At 42.2% G+C, this 16,011-nt stretch overlaps 2 protein-coding genes across 3 annotated transcripts in view; one reads left to right on the forward strand and one right to left on the reverse strand.

Moving 5' to 3' along the window:
* Positions 1-16,011, reverse strand: part of LOC124605306 (allantoinase) — a 235,407-nt gene that overhangs the window by 146,618 nt on the left and 72,778 nt on the right. For both annotated transcript variants that reach the window (XM_047136888.1, XM_047136887.1), the window contains exon 3: positions 6,741-6,892. In XM_047136888.1, coding sequence (XP_046992844.1) covers positions 6,741-6,892 — 152 coding nt within the window. The remainder of the gene's footprint in view (positions 1-6,740; positions 6,893-16,011) is intronic.
* LOC124605307 overlaps positions 1-16,011 on the forward strand; it is a 925,143-nt gene that overhangs the window by 25,237 nt on the left and 883,895 nt on the right. The window lies entirely within an intron of this gene.

The raw sequence follows: 16,011 nt of genomic DNA on the forward strand, positions 1-16,011 counted from the left end.
AGAATAATAAAGTCGTTTCATTAATGAATCGACTGAAAATTTCAGAAGCTGCATAGATATCCGTTGCACTACTTATTCATAGTTCCTATCCCAGACATGTTCTGCTTTGTCCACTGATTTACATTCATAACAATGTTCTGTCGGAATCTGAAAGTCAATTAATCTTTCAGATACCAACACTTGTCACCGTAGCAACAGGATTCTTAGAATTTCTACATATACTAAACTGGTCTTCAGTATGAAAAGCTACTTTAATGAAAATAGAAACAATATAATTTCGCCCTCGTAATGCTGTAATCCGTAGCCTCCTATATGAAAAGTTATCGATGTTTCTTGATGTTGGGCAATACATGAAAAATTTGTAACATGTTGTTCAGGCAAAGATGACATTTAAAAAAAAAGTTAGCTAGATGCGAGCAGGTCTCGCCCTCTGAGGGCTCTGCACAAACTTAATTACGTATATAGACAGTTCATCTATACCAGGAATCGGGAATCTCGACGATTTTTGCCTGTTATCGACGTTGATACTGGCAAGGTGTCGGTACCGACAATTCCAAAACTTTCGAGAGTGTTTTAATTTTAAGTTTGAAGTCGGATAACAAATGACAAAATAAATATTTTTTCGTATAGATACAAATTAATAATTTTCAATTTTTTTCCTTTACTTTTACTGTGAAGCATTGCTTTCTGCCAAATTTCTTGATTCGAGGTCGACGCGAATTACGTACAGTTTTTAATGAGTGAGTTTGAGAGTATGACACATGTGACATAAATGGCCGTATCTTCTGACTTTATTGACTTAGAAGCTAAACATTTTTTATATCACCAAGGGCTCGTATACCTTAGTATGTGACATAAATTTCAACGTGATACCTCTACCTGATTCTGAGAAAAAGCGTCGTAAAAGACGGACAGACAGACAGACAGTCGGGTAACAAATGACGAAAGAAATATTTTTTTCGTGGGATTTAATTACAAATTAACACTTTTCCGGTTTTTCCCTTTTTTATTGTTACTTCTAGCTTCACGCTGAATTTCATGATTATAGGTCAACGTGATGTAGCTATAGGTTTTAATGAGTGCGTTCGAAAGTATCAAGACATGTAACATAAACAGCTGTATCCTTTGACTGTATTGACTTAGAAGCTTACATACGTCGCACCATCAAGGGACAATAGACCTTAGTATGTGACGTAAATTTCAACTTGATACGTCTAAAAGTTCTTGAGGAAGTGGAGTCTTTAAAAGACAGACGGATAAACAGACAGTCGTATCACAAATGACAAAAAAGATTTTGCTTGTGACAGAATTACTAATTAACAATTTTTGGATTTTTTCCTTTACTTTTGCTGTGAAACCTTGCTCTTTGCCAAATTTATTGATTCTAGGCCAAATGCAAATATGCTATGGGTTTTGACAAGTGAGTTTTCAATGGCTGTATCGTTTGATTGCAGTGACTTAGAATCTTCTGTTCATTACAACGTGAAGAGACGTTATACTTAGAAAGAGGGCTTTTAAGAGTCGAACAACGTTGTGATCCTACAGGGGTTCTGTTTTTACCGACTGAGGTATGGACTCCTACTTTCCATGCGACTTCATGTGATTTATACACCATTTTATTAAGAAAATTGCCATTTTTATAATGAAATGACAATAAAAAAACGACAAAAAGTTTTCCTTCTAAATCCTCTTCAACAGTTATTCATCTAAATCAACATGGCTACTCGGCAAATCACACTTGAGTACCTGGCATAGTGTTCATAGGACCACCTTCATATTAATTCTCTATTATCCAACTATCGAACAGCGCGCGGAAAAAACAAACACGTATATTTTTCAGTGCGAGCTCTGATTTCTTTGTATGTTGGCATCAAAAAGGTATTTTCGCTTCCGGAGGCCAAAGTTGGTGACTGAAATTTCGTGAGAGAATCCCGCCACAACGGAAAACGCCTTTTTTTAATGATTTCTACCCCAAATTCTATATTATGTCCATGACATTCAATTCCCTATTTCTCGATAATACAAAATATGCTACCTTTCTTTGAACTTTCTCGATGTGCTCCGTTAATTCTATCTTGTAAGGATCCCACAATCGTGCAGCTGTACTCCAAAAGAGGGCGGACGGGGGTAGCGTAGTCAGTCTCTTTAGTACATCTACATCCACGCAGATACTTCGCAAGCCACCGTACGATGCGTGGCAGAGGATACCCTGTACCACCACCAGTCACTTCCTTTCCTGTTCTACTCGCAAACAGAGCGAGGGAAAAACGACTGTCTATATGCCTCCGCATGAGCCATAATTTCTTGTATTTACCTTCGTGGCCCTTATGCGTAATGTATGTTGGCGGCAGTGGATCGTTCGGCAGTGAGCATCAAGAGCCTCGAAAAGAACGTCGCTTTCACTCCAGGGATTCCCGTTTGAGTTGTCGAAGCATCTCCGTGATACTGACGCGTTGCTCGAACCTGCCAGTAACAAATCTAGCAGCCCGCTTCTGAATTTTTTCGATATCTTCCTTTAATCCGATCTGGTACGGATCCCAAACACTCAAGCAGTACTTTAGAATAGTTCGCAACGGCGTCCTGTATGCTGTCTCCTTTACAGATGAACTACACTTTCCTAAAATTTTCCCAATAAACCGAAGTCGGCCATTCGCCTTCCCTACCACAGTCCTCAAATGCTCGTTCCATTTCATATCTCTTTGCAACGTTACGTCCAGATATTTAAACGACGCTACTTACACTGCGTCCGAACATTACGGGTTTGTTTTTCCTACTCATCAGCTTTAGCTTACATTTTTCTACTCTACTCGGACGCTGCTAAGCTGCTATACATCACACCAACAAGATATTTTATTTAAGTCACCTTGTCTCCTCCTACAGTCACTCAACTTCGACACCTGACAGAAATCCGCAGCATCACCTGCAAGCAACCTAAGATGGCTGCTCAGACTGGACGACTCCAGTCGGTGTATGTCCTGTTTGATCCACTGAAGACATGCAACCTTATGTCCAGCTGTGAGCAGTGGCCTGTTGCGAGGAACACAACCCCAAAAAACCATTGGTTCCTCTTCCCTCCGTAATGTTCGCACGGATTCTGGTTGAGGTGGGGCTACGTTCAGTGGCAGCAGCGGTTTCTGTCGCACTTGAGGCCGATTGTGTGTCCTACGTCGTTTACATGTATAAGCAACAGCAGAGGACGTATAACATCATCTTGGAGAACACCAGAAATCACTTCTGTTTTACTGGACGACTTTCCGTCAGTTATTACGGACTGTAACTTCTCTGACAGGAAATCACGAATCCGGTCGTATGACAGACGATATGCCATAAGCACGCCATTTGATTACAAACCACTTCTGAGGTAAGGTGTCAAAAGCCTTCTGCAAAATCTAGAAATACGTAATCAATTAGAAATTCCTTGTCGATAGCACTCAACAAGTAGTCTAAGTAAGGAGCTAGTTATGTTTGACAAGAACGATGTCTTCTAAACCCGTACTGACTATGTGTCAATATACTGCTCTATTCGAGGTAACGCATAATGTTCGAATACAACATACGTTCCTGAATCTTGCTGCATATCGACGTCAATGAAATGGGCCTGTAGCTTACTGGATTACTCCTATTGCCTTTCTTGAATATTGGTGTAACCCGTGCAACTTTCCCGTCTTTGGATACGGATCTTTCGTCGAGCGAGAGGTTGTACGAGGGTTATTCGGAAAGTAAGGAACGATCGGTCGTGAAATCGAAACCACAGCGAAAATCAAAGCTGTTTTATTTGCACATTTAGCTACACCTTCCAAATGCTTCTCTACATAGTCGCCTCTCCGACTTAGACACTTGTCGGAGCGTTATACCAAATTTCCAACACCATCGTCATAGAAGGCAGCCGCCTGTGTTTTCCGATAATTCTCTACCCGGGTGTATAGCGCGTAGCCTGCACCCAAGTGTTGTCTTCGTATCCAGCGTTTCATGTGAACAGAGATGATAGGACGAGCCAATTAGGGCTGTGTTGTGGGTATCGAACACTTCCCATCGAAAAGGCTGCGGGAGCGTCTTCACTGCCCCTGCAGAGTGCGGCTGAGAATTGGCATGAAGAAGGAAGTGCGTGACAATTGTGTTAGGTGGGCTGCATTCATTAAGGCGAAGTCTCTCAGCGGGCCCTCCTACTTGGCGGGAGATATTGTTGTTCTAGGCACCTTTACTCGCCCACAGTGCGCTCACAACTGAAAAGAGCGTCTTGATGCGGTCGACAGGCATACTAGAGACACTGCCCAAAAGGTCTGTGAAAAGCCTTATCGAATTTTCACAGGTGTTTCGATTTTGCGACCGATCGTTCCTCAGTTTGCGAATAACCCTCGTACATGTGTGTGTGTGTAATCTTATGGGACTTAACTGCTAAGGTCATCAGTCCCTAAGCTTACACACTACTTAACCTAAATTATCCTAAGGACAAACCCACACACCCATGCCCAAGGAAGGACTCGAACCTCCGCTGGGACCAGCCACACAGTCCATGACTGCAGTGCCTTAGACCTCGTACATGATTGTTAAGTTTGGAGATATTGAATCAGCATAATCTGAAAGGAACCTAACTGGTATACAATCTGGACCTGAAGAGTTACTTTTGTTAAATGATTTCAGTTGTTTGCTCGTGTTGGCAGCTGTTCTTAATTCAAACTCTGGAATATTTACTTAGTCTTCTTTGGTGAAGGAATTTTGGAATGTTGTGTTTTATAACTCTGTGTTAGCAGCACTGTCATCGATAGTATTTCCATTGCTATCACGCAGAGAAGGCATTGTGTTTTGCCACTAGCAAATTTTACATACAACCAGTATCCCTTTGTATTTTCTGCCCGGTTTAGAGACAAAGTTTCGTCGTGAAAAGCATCTTGCATTGAAATCCGCGTTAAATTTCGAGCTTCTGTAAATGATCGCTGATCTTAGAGGGTTTTGCTTTCGTTTAAGTCTGGAACTTTCTTTCGTTTTTACTACAACAGTGTTCACCTGTTTTATGTACCATGCGGTATCAGCTCCATCGTTTGTTAATTTAGACTCCTGGAAATGGAAAAAAGAACACATTGACACCGGTGTGTCAGACCCACCATACTTGCTCCGGACACTGCGAGAGGGCTGTACAAGCAATGATCACACGCACGGCACAGCGGACACACCAGGAACCGCGGTGTTGGCCGTCGAATGGCGCTAGCTGCGCAGCATTTGTGCACCGCCGCCGTCAGTGTCAGCCAGTTTGCCGTGGCATACGGAGCTCCATCGCAGTCTTTAACACTGGTAGCATGCCGCGACAGCGTGGACGTGAACCGTATGTGCAGTTGACGGACTTTGAGCGAGGGCGTATAGTGGGCATGCGGGAGGCCGGGTGGACGTACCGCCGAATTGCTCAACACGTGGGGCGTGAGGTCTCCACAGTACATCGATGTTGTCGCCAGTGGTCGGCGGAAGGTGCACGTGCCCGTCGACCTGGGACCGGACCGCAGCGACGCACGCCAAGACCGTAGGATCCTACGCAGTGCCGTAGGGGACCGCACCGCCACTTCCCAGCAAATTAGGGACACTGTTGCTCCTGGGGTATCGGCGAGGACCATTCGCAACCGTCTCCATGAAGCTGGGCTACGGTCCCGCACACCGTTAGGCCGTCTTCCGCTCACGCCCCAACATCGTGCAGCCCGCCTCCAGTGGTGTCGCGACAGGCGTGAATGGAGGGACGAATGGAGACGTGTCGTCTTCAGCGATGAGAGTCGCTTCTGCCTTGGTGCCAATGATGGTCATATGCGTGTTTGGCGCCGTGCAGGTGAGCGCCACAATCAGGACTGCATACGACCGAGGCACACAGGGCCAACACCCGGCATCATGGTGTGGGGAGCGATCTCCTACACTGGCCGTACACCACTGGTGATCGTCGAGGGGACACTGAATAGTGCACGGTACATCCAAACCGTCATCGAACCCATCGTTCTATCATTCCTAGACCGGCAAGGGAACTTGCTGTTCCAACAGGACAATGCACGTCCGCATGTATCCCGTGCCACCCAATGTGCTCTAGAAGGTGTAAGTCAACTACCCTGGCCAGCAAGATCTCCGGATCTGTCCCCCATTGAGCATGTTTGGGACTGGATGAAGCGTCGTCTCACGCGGTCTGCACGTCCAGCACGAACGCTGGTCCAGCTGAGGCGCCAGGTGGAAATGGCATGGCAAGCCGTTCCACAGGACTACATCCAGCATCTCTACGATCGTCTCCATGGGAGAATAGCAGCCTGCATTGCTGCGAAAGGTGGATATACACTGTACTAGTGCCGACATTGTGCATGCTCTGTTGCCTGTGTCTATGTGCCTGTGGTTCTGTCAGTGTGATCATGTGATGTATCTGATCCCAGGAATGTGTCAATAAAGTTTCCTCTTCCTGGGACAATGAATTCACGGTGTTCTTATTTCAATTTCCAGGAGTGTATTTCGTATAAATCTCTCAACTGCTGTCGATACTATTTCCTTGAATTCAAGCCACATCTGGTCTTCGCTTACACTTTTAATTTGGAAGGAGTGTAGATTGTCCTCCAGAAAAGCGTCATCCCACGTTCTATATTAAAACAGAATGGCATGAAGTCCATATGAGTGGTAGAACGATAAGCACACGATAAGTACGCTGTGCCATGCAGTTCGCAGTGGTTTGCTGAGTGTCCTGTAGGGGCAGCACAGAGAAGCGGCCGCAGCGCCAGCGCACTCACAGCGGCATCTCGACGAGAGTGGTGACGCCGCCGGCGGCGGCAGCGCGCGTGCCCGTCCAGAAGCCCTCCCAGTCGACGCGGCCCGGCTCGTTGAGGTGCACGTGCGAGTCCACCAGGCCCGGCATCAGCACCAGGTCGCCCACGTCCACGATCTGCAACACATGCCAGCGCACTCTTCACGCGCTCTTCCGTACTCCGATCTCCTTTGAAACCGCCACGCAATCGTTTTAGAGAACAAGAACTAGGCGGAAAGTTCCCCGATTGTCAGTACAACACTTCTTCCCTACATAAAAATGCAGTTATTTTCGGTGTCGTCTGCTTCTAGGCCAATATACTTCGTCTGCCTTTTTTCCAGTTAGCTGGTTCGACGCTTGAAATACACTACGAGCGGTTTGCCAAATACTCTTCTACTGTGAACTAAACCTCAATATCTACATATATAGCTACATGATTACGCTGCACTTCAAAATTAAGCACTGACAGAGGGTTTGTCGAAACTCCTTCAACCTAATTCTCTATCGCCCCACTCTCAAACGGCGAGTGGGAAAAACGAACACTTATATCTTTCTGTGCGAGCTCTAATTTCTCTCATTTTATCGTGATGGTTACTTCCCCCTATGTACGTGGGCGCCAACATAATAGTTTCGCAAAGGGAGGAGAAAGCTGGTGACTGAAATTTAACGTGAAGATCCTCCCGCAGCGAGAAATATCTTTGCTTTAACGACTGGCAGTCCAATCCCCGTACTATGTCAATACCACTCTGTCCTCTATTTCGTTATAATAGAAAACGAGCTGTCCTTCTCTGAACTTTTTCGACATCCTCCGTCAATTCCATCTGATACTGATCCCCCACCGCACAACAGTAGTCCAGGAGAGGGCAGACAAGGGTCGTGTAAGCATTCTCTTTGGTAGATCAGTTGCACTTCCTTAGTATTCTGCCACTAATTCGCAGCCTCTGGCTCGCTTTCCCCTCAACGTACCAAAATAAGTTATTCGTAATTGTATTCCTAAGTATTTAGCTGAATTTACAGTCTTTATAATTCCGTGATTTATCGTGTAACCGAAATTTAGCGGATTTCTTTTAGTACTCATGTGGATGATTCCAGACTTTTAATTATTTAGAGTCATTGCCACTTTGCGCACCATACAGATATCTTGCATAAATCATTTTGCAATTGGTTTTGATTATCTGATAACTTTACAAGACGGTAAACGACAGTATCAGCTGCAAACAATCTAAGAGGGCTGCTCATATTCAGCCCTAGGTCGTTCATGTAGATCAGGAACAGCAGGGGCCCTATAACACTTCCTTGGGGAACGCCAGATATTACTTCTTTTATACTCGATGACTTTCCATCAGTTACTACGAACTGTGACCTTTATTACAGGAACTCAAGAACGAGACGACACTCTATAGGACTCAATTTGATTGGAAATCGCTTGTGAAGAAACGTGTCAAAAGTCTTCTGAAAATCTAGAAATTTGGACTCAGTTTGAAATCCGATGTCGATAGCAATCATTACTTCGTGAGAATGAAGAGCTAATTGTCTTTTATAAGAACCGGGGTCTCCACACTGCGGCTCCTGGACCAACACCAGCCCGCGAACCGCATCAACTTGGCCCGCGGTAACGGGTCAGACGTGCATGGTATCCGGCCCGCCGTAATTTTTTTAATTACACTCGTGTCTTGCATATCGAGCACTTTTCATAACGAGTGATTCGCACAAGTAGAAGAAAACCTGAGAGACAGACTGGCTTAACGAAAGATGTTTCGTGTAAAGAACCTGCTTGGCGTTTTTTCAGTCTTAAATAACCATTTTCGTTCTCTTTGGCCACTATAAATGAACACTAAGTTACGCGTTCTGCTATAAAACACCGATCGGTAGTAAGCTGTATTCAGTCAGCTGTACAGATCACAAAGCGCCTCCCGCCACAATTGTTGTCACCCGTACCACTGCTCGGGCTTCCTTGACGATGTTACAAACTTACTGCCAGCCCCGGATCTACGATATTTCCGAATCGGGGCAAAACCTTACCTTGATAGTGGCGCCGCTCTCCCTCCTCGAGCGCTTGAGATAGGACGTCAAATACTTTATAAAATCGATTTTTCATCAATATATTCATTTTGTGGCGCACATCTTTCTAAAGAGTTTGATATATACAACTTATATGTCAGAGGAAATGTAAAGCATGTTATTTGGTCTTAAGTGTGTCAAAGTGCAGCGCCACGCGTCTTCACACAGCATTCTTCTATCGCACGTCAATGTATTTCGCTTTGTGGTACTCAAACGTGTGTGCTTTGCAATAGAAGCAATCAGACCTACATTCAGCACAATGGGAATTAAAATGTCCCATGGTGCCTCTACTGCCCCCCTACATAGAGCCTATAGTTAACACTGGGTCGGCTCATTTGTGACCGGGAGAATGAGAACTCTTTATAAAATTTACATTCTTTATTGACTATTAGCTAGTAACGCTCACTTTTATGTGAAATAAGATTAAATAAAGGAAACAAAACCAGCAGAAACAAGAAACAAGCAAGATAGTACACATTTCTTCAGTCCGTAGGACCCAGCATTTTTTTTTTTCTCTGATCTTGCTACAGCTTTACACGGCGTGCTTTCCTTTCTGCGAAAGAATCTATTATCTCATCAAACCTTTTGCTCTATGGAAAATCAAAGTGTCGTTGTGTGATACTGAAAAAGCTGTTAACACGAATAGTATCTAAGAGTGGTGTGGTCTGTCCATCTAATTACGTCTATTTTGTCACTGACTGCTAGACAGAACGAAATAGGTCTTTCTAACATTGCAGCAATTGTAACACGTGCCAAATAAGCGAGACTGTTTTGACACAAATGGTCATTTTTATGTACCTCGCTTACATAAATAACAAGACAGAATTTAATTCACGAAGTACCAATATGAAATGCCTGTTATTCCTGCTACAAGCAAAAAGGTTTATCTTAGGAAATTGTTTCATATTTCATTTTTGTACTCCAGTTTATCAAGCATGAGATAGAAAAGTAGTGGTACGAAATTTTTATGTAAATTTGGAATCTTCATATCCTTCCATATACCTTGTGAAATCTCCCCGTTTCTTCTTCTTGATAGTTCCAACAAACAACCTTGGTCGTGTCTAATTCAGTAACTGTTCAAGCCATTGTCAAAACTTGTACTCCGGTTAACTTCACTAACCAAGCAAGAGTCACTGGTTCATTTACCCCGTGTTTATTCTCCGGTTAGGCGTTATTGCGTGTTCGTACAATGCATTTTCCGCGCTATTCCCAGAATTTTTAAATCGGGTGCTAACCGGCGACAGTACAACTGGTCTGTAGTAGTGTAGCAGTCTGACAAAATTTTTTTGTCACAATTTCATTTTATTGGATACACCGAGAAAATAATATCTAATCTTTGTTACCTGTTACTCCCGTTAAACGTTTATTTCCGCTCTAGTAGTCTGAGTCTAAGGATTTCGCTAACAATTATAACAACGCTGATCATTCGTACACCCAGTCAACCGCATAAACAAACAGCTATTGGTACACACCTGTCCGGGTTTACTCGGTTCAGCCTGTATAGCCCCCTCCCCCTTTGTTTTTTTTTTTCCTTTACTGCATTCGATTTCCCACCCCCACCCAGAGGGGGAGGGGAGCTGGCAGCAGCGTAATAGGCGGCCCTAGAGCCTACAGTAAAGTTGAAAAACATAATGAGAATATAAATAAACAATAAAAACAGGTGATAAAACGGTGACGTGGTAAAAAACTTTAAAATGGTGGAAAGTTGTGGAATTTAAAGTATAAAAACACAGCGTTGACGATGCGGATGAAGACACACAGTAAGTAGACAGGCACAACTAAAAAAAAAAACACGGCGATACTCTGGTTTCTGTTCGCACGAGATAAAAAACAACTAGAACCCTTTTGTCTGCGTGAAAGTTTTTTTATTTATAGATGTGACGGGGATTCCCCTGGCAGCATTCAAAAATCAACTTATGATTCGTTCAGAAATAAACTTAGAATGTGTTCAACAAGTAACTGCGATGCGTTTCAAAATCATATGAACAGTCAGTAGACCAACGTGCACTGGATGCTAGATGCTTTGTGAAAGAAGGTTTTTTTTCTTCAAGAATATGAATGTGGAGCCACCTGAAATTGCCGTCTGGTGCATATACCCTGGTCCCCCCCCTCCCTCCTAGATCCGGGCCTGCTCTCTGCACAATATTGCAAAATCTTTCTTCGCTGGCGCGTGGTACCGTTTACCTTGCAGTATTTGTTAATGAATTACAGTTCTGATTTGTTGTTGGTTCATTAATGATGCTCATAAGGTAGTAGCTATGCGAACTACCAATATTCTATGTCTCTTTTGAAGCGCAGGCATAAACAAATATCTTAAGAGATCTTTCTTCTAAATCAGGGTGCACTGACTATAAATAAACTACATTGCAAATCTGTTTCAGTTCCTATTTGTCGAACGCATTGACCTATGCTACATGGATTCCTAGGGAAAAAAGTGTTTCGCTTTACGACTGTTAATTATGAGTAATATTTAGGAACAAATTATCCTCGTTAAGTGAAATAACAATGTAAATAATACATACTAAATTCATACTATAATCAGTTGTCTTTATTTTATGACCAATTAAGATACTAAGTAACTGTCATATATAATATAACTGAACATTTTAACTGTAGTTAATTACATGAGATTTCCAATTTACATAATGAAATAAGCGATTGTAATGATGATTAGTGAGATTTATGTAGCTGTAACTTCTCACTTACAACTGTTTGCTGTTGTGCATCAAGTTTACTATCGAAAATTATTAGCAGCGACTTGAAATGCTTATGAGCTAATTTGCAGCTGTATATAATTTTTGCATATTTTATTTAGGAGAATTTTTTTCATAGATAAATAATGCCGAAAGGGGAAAAAGGCGCTGGCAAACTTATGCAGCTGATCAAACTGTGTGAGTGGAAGACTCCTATGAAATTCGAGTAATGATGAACTTAAATATTTGTCTTTATAAAAATCGCTGGATTGCAAAACAACAATTTCGAAGGCTTAGTAAAGAATTCGGTTCTGACTAAAGAATTGCGCTGGATTTATCTTGAAGCGAATTTTAATTTAATTAAATACTCGCTGTTAAACACACCCTATCTACACTAAAGAACTGTACTCACAAAGCAAAAAAGTCCCACTACATTTTCTTTTCAGAACACACATGTTATCGTTACCCACAAGATGGTACAGCACTACTGCACTAAACGTCTCTGCTCTTCGGAAGACGTCACAGTAGTGAAAGTACAGTGCGTTGTAAGTAGTCACGTTGACTGAACGTAATTATAACGACACATATTTCAGTCTAACTCAGGCACGTACAAGAATTAGTCCACAAATATCTGAGCCTGAGTTGGATTGGAATATGTGTCGTTATAATTACGTTCAGTCTACATGACTACATACAACGCACTGATGATAGCTGTACTGTCAGTTGAAATCTAGACGTGCAGTGCAGTAAAAGAGATAAATGATATTACGACCAATGCTGACCTTGTTTCTGTCCTTGTAAATTATTTATTCACTGCCGGTTTGGGTCATAAATCATCTTCACTGTGCGCTATATACAAACGAAACTAAACAGATGACTTAGCTACACGTAACAACTGGGTTCAAAGTTTTCTGTTATCAATGTCATCGACACACCACCCACACTCATCATCCACTGACAGAGAACGTCAGGATGTCATTTATAACTACAAAATTACTTTTATTAAGCGAGATAGGTTCAGGACCAATCAGTAATTATCATATGAGTGCATTTAATAGCTACAGGGGTTGTCTGATAAATTCCTTCGAGTATTCTTCTTATTTCTAGTTATTGCTGTTGGTGAGACATAATTATTGGATAGTCTTTGTGATACAATAAAAATTCGAAATCGTGCTCTGATGGTTATGCTATAATCATCAACATTATAAAGTTTAGCCGGCCGCGGTGGTCTAGCGGTTCTAGGCGCGCAGTCCGGAACCGCGCGACTGCTACGGTCACAGGTTCGAATCCTGCCTCGGGCATGGATGTGTGTGATGTCCTTCGGTTAGTTAGGTTTAAGTAGTTCTAAGTTCTAGGGGACTGATGACCACAGCAGTTGAGTCCCATAGTGCTCAGAGCCATTTTTTATAAAGTTTAAAGAAACAACTTTGAGAGGTTTGGCGGATAAATGTACCAAGCATGGGTCGAAAAGGAAGAAAATTTCATAATTACACTGGGGTATCCCAGCTGCCCTTATCGCAAATGATATGTTAAGTGCATTTTCAGATAAACTCTGAATAAATAAGGAAATATGATTATTTATGATTTTACGATTTTCTCTTGGTTCAGCATCTACAGAAACGAAAAAAATTGAGTTTCTAACAGTATTTTCGGTTACGTGCTTGGGAAATTGCTAATTCTCTAATTTTAAAATAAAAAAGCAACAAACTTGTATCAGGATGGATATTTGAATCTTACAGATCGATAAACCGAACAGTTTCGTATTGTTACAGTAACTTCTCAAAACTTTTCAAGATTATTTATACATTGTGGTATTTTTAATAAAAATTTTGAAAGTACTGAAATCTCATTCTACGAGTAATTTTATTTCAGAAAAGACACGAAAACAGTGAGAGAGTAGAATTACTGATTTCAGCTTTTGACCTAATATTTGTTCTTTATAATCTATTAAGGGACACAAAATTTCATATTTTGTCCATGAATCAAATATTTTACATTGAAGTTAGGGACAATTCAGTTGTAAGATAATTTAGCTCCTGTAAACAAATTTCACAATTGTGTCATCGACTTTTTAAGTGTGACATCGCGATGACCACGGAGTTAGTATTTAGCAAAAGTCAGCTTTTCTGCGTTTTTTATTTGCCCTCTTCCCGCTTCAGACAAAGTAACTGATTCAAAACTGATGTTTTTCGCAAGTAACAGTGATAGTTAAACGCTCTGTAACGATGAGCTGATTCACTGATGCTGTAAAACTGAATTATTTAAAACATCAAAAGCTGCGCAAAATTTTAGTTTTAAAGAAAGCAGAAAAGAATTCAGTACCATACCCATCAGAAAAATCTCCTGCGTACTCATTCTTTATATCGAGACTAACGTAATGAAAGAGAGAGTTCAAGGTGCCAACCATACGTCATAGCAGGAAAAACCAACTAGCGGGCCATTCAGTGCCGTCGTTTTATCAGAGAAACATCTTGCGAATCATTCATATACATTTCGGAACTCGAAATCACACACTAACTTATCAACGGCATAGCTTTGCTATTCAAGCGCACTACATGGATCGACTTCACCCCACTGTCATTGGCCTCTTGTAACCAACACTGTGTTGATGCGGCAGGAATGACGCCCCTGTCATAAGCAGTATGGTGGAGTCCCACCAGCCGGTTTGCCTTCATTAAATGAGAGTGTAGCCCGATGTCATCGGGCCTCGATTCACTGTCGATCACAAGAAGTGAACATTTGGATGAGCACCATGCAGCCAAGTCTGATAACGGATCTTCATATACAACAAGGTTCAGCTGGCGCGACGACTACTGCCAATTGACCATTTCCAAGAGCGAGAACTGGGTGCTGGAAAGCCAATATGTGGATGATAATTTTGAGAGGAATGTCCATCTTTAGCGATGACGCGCATTTGAAACTGTACAGTTACGTCAGCAAGTGCAACTGTCGGATTTAGTATGACGTGAATCCTCAAATCATCCGTCAACAGCCGATGCATGCAAGACGATTTGCAGTTTGCTGCACATTTTGGGCGTATTAAGTCACCGGGCCTTGCATTTTCCAGACTGCCATACCTAATACAGTGACGGTGAATAACGTACGTTATCAGAACACGATAAATGAGTTCCTTTGACCTCAACTGGAGGTGTTTGACCTCGAAAATAGGAAGGTGGCGTCACCTGTTACGCAGCGCATTGTTTTAGGAGGAAATTCTGGGTTATGTCATAGCACGACTTGCAGACGAGAATTAGCCATCAAGGTCTTGTGATATGACCTATGAATACCTCCTGTGAGGTTACGTGAAGTCACGCGTTTACACAAACAAATACTGAACGATTTCCGAGCTAAAGCGTGAAACTGAGAGCGTTCATTAAGAAAATCGATTCAGAAATGCACAAAAAATGTTATTAAAATATTGTATAGAAAAGTAGGAGTTCATCAATAATATTAGACGAACATTTGTTTTCCATACGTAACGACATTGCATATCGCTGAATTGTAATAAAGATATTTCTAATTTGAAAGTAACTAACGTATTTTTTCAGAAATTTAATAGTGGACGCTCTTTCAACATACGATGAGTCAGAAGAATGTTCAGCATTCTGACGCCTAACTGTCATCGGCAAAGTTCTTTCCTCCGGGATGCTCAAGCCACTGGACTTAGCTACGTCGGCCTTGATGAGTATTCAATAAGATGGATATTATATAACTATTCTCCTTATTCTTTTCTTCTCCCTGGGACACTGGTCCTGCCGAATGAATAGGAGAAGAGGCTCACTGAAGTTTATTAGTGAAGGAGATAAGAGCATACCCAGAGTCTTACTTAAGCGGGAAGAGGAAGGGGTTGCGGGGCGAAGGGAGTCATGTTAGATTACCTTGCAATGACGAAATAGTTTTGAGGTACGCTTGCTACTAGTCAATATCTATTACAAGTTCCGACTTTCTTCAAATTGATACTGTACTGATCCGTCTGACTGATAGGCGCGATTAGACGCGCACTGGTTTGACACGGGGTGCAAGTCCTGACACAGGCGAGGAGATAGCGACTCGAGCTGTTAGTTTCATTGCTTTTGGCACTTAAGTTTCTGTTGCTCGTGAAATTTAAGTGCTTACTCTGGGAGCGTGGCCATTACAAATCCACTTGCGACATGTGTGTATCGCCACGGTGTACATTCAAAGGCAGAAAATTATTTTATGACTGTCACACAAGCGAAGTCCATACCAATAAAGATACAAAACAGACAATGGCACCACATGAAAGAGAAAAATGAGGCAGCAAATACATCTAAATATCCAATCTGTAGATGTAAAAGTACTTTAGCTATTGACCATGCAAGGTATGTATGTACCAACTGCCTTTCAAAATTGATCTAAACAGCTTCAGTGAAGCCAGCCGATGTGGCCGAGCGGTTGTAGGCGCTTCAGTCTGGAACCGCGCGACCGCTACGTTAGTTAGGTTTAAGTAGTTCTAAGTTCTAGGGGACTGATGACCTCAGATGT

The sequence above is a fragment of the Schistocerca americana genome, chromosome 3 (assembly GCF_021461395.2).
Source record: "Schistocerca americana isolate TAMUIC-IGC-003095 chromosome 3, iqSchAmer2.1, whole genome shotgun sequence".
In the NCBI taxonomy this organism is placed as follows: Eukaryota; Metazoa; Arthropoda; class Insecta; order Orthoptera; family Acrididae; genus Schistocerca; species Schistocerca americana.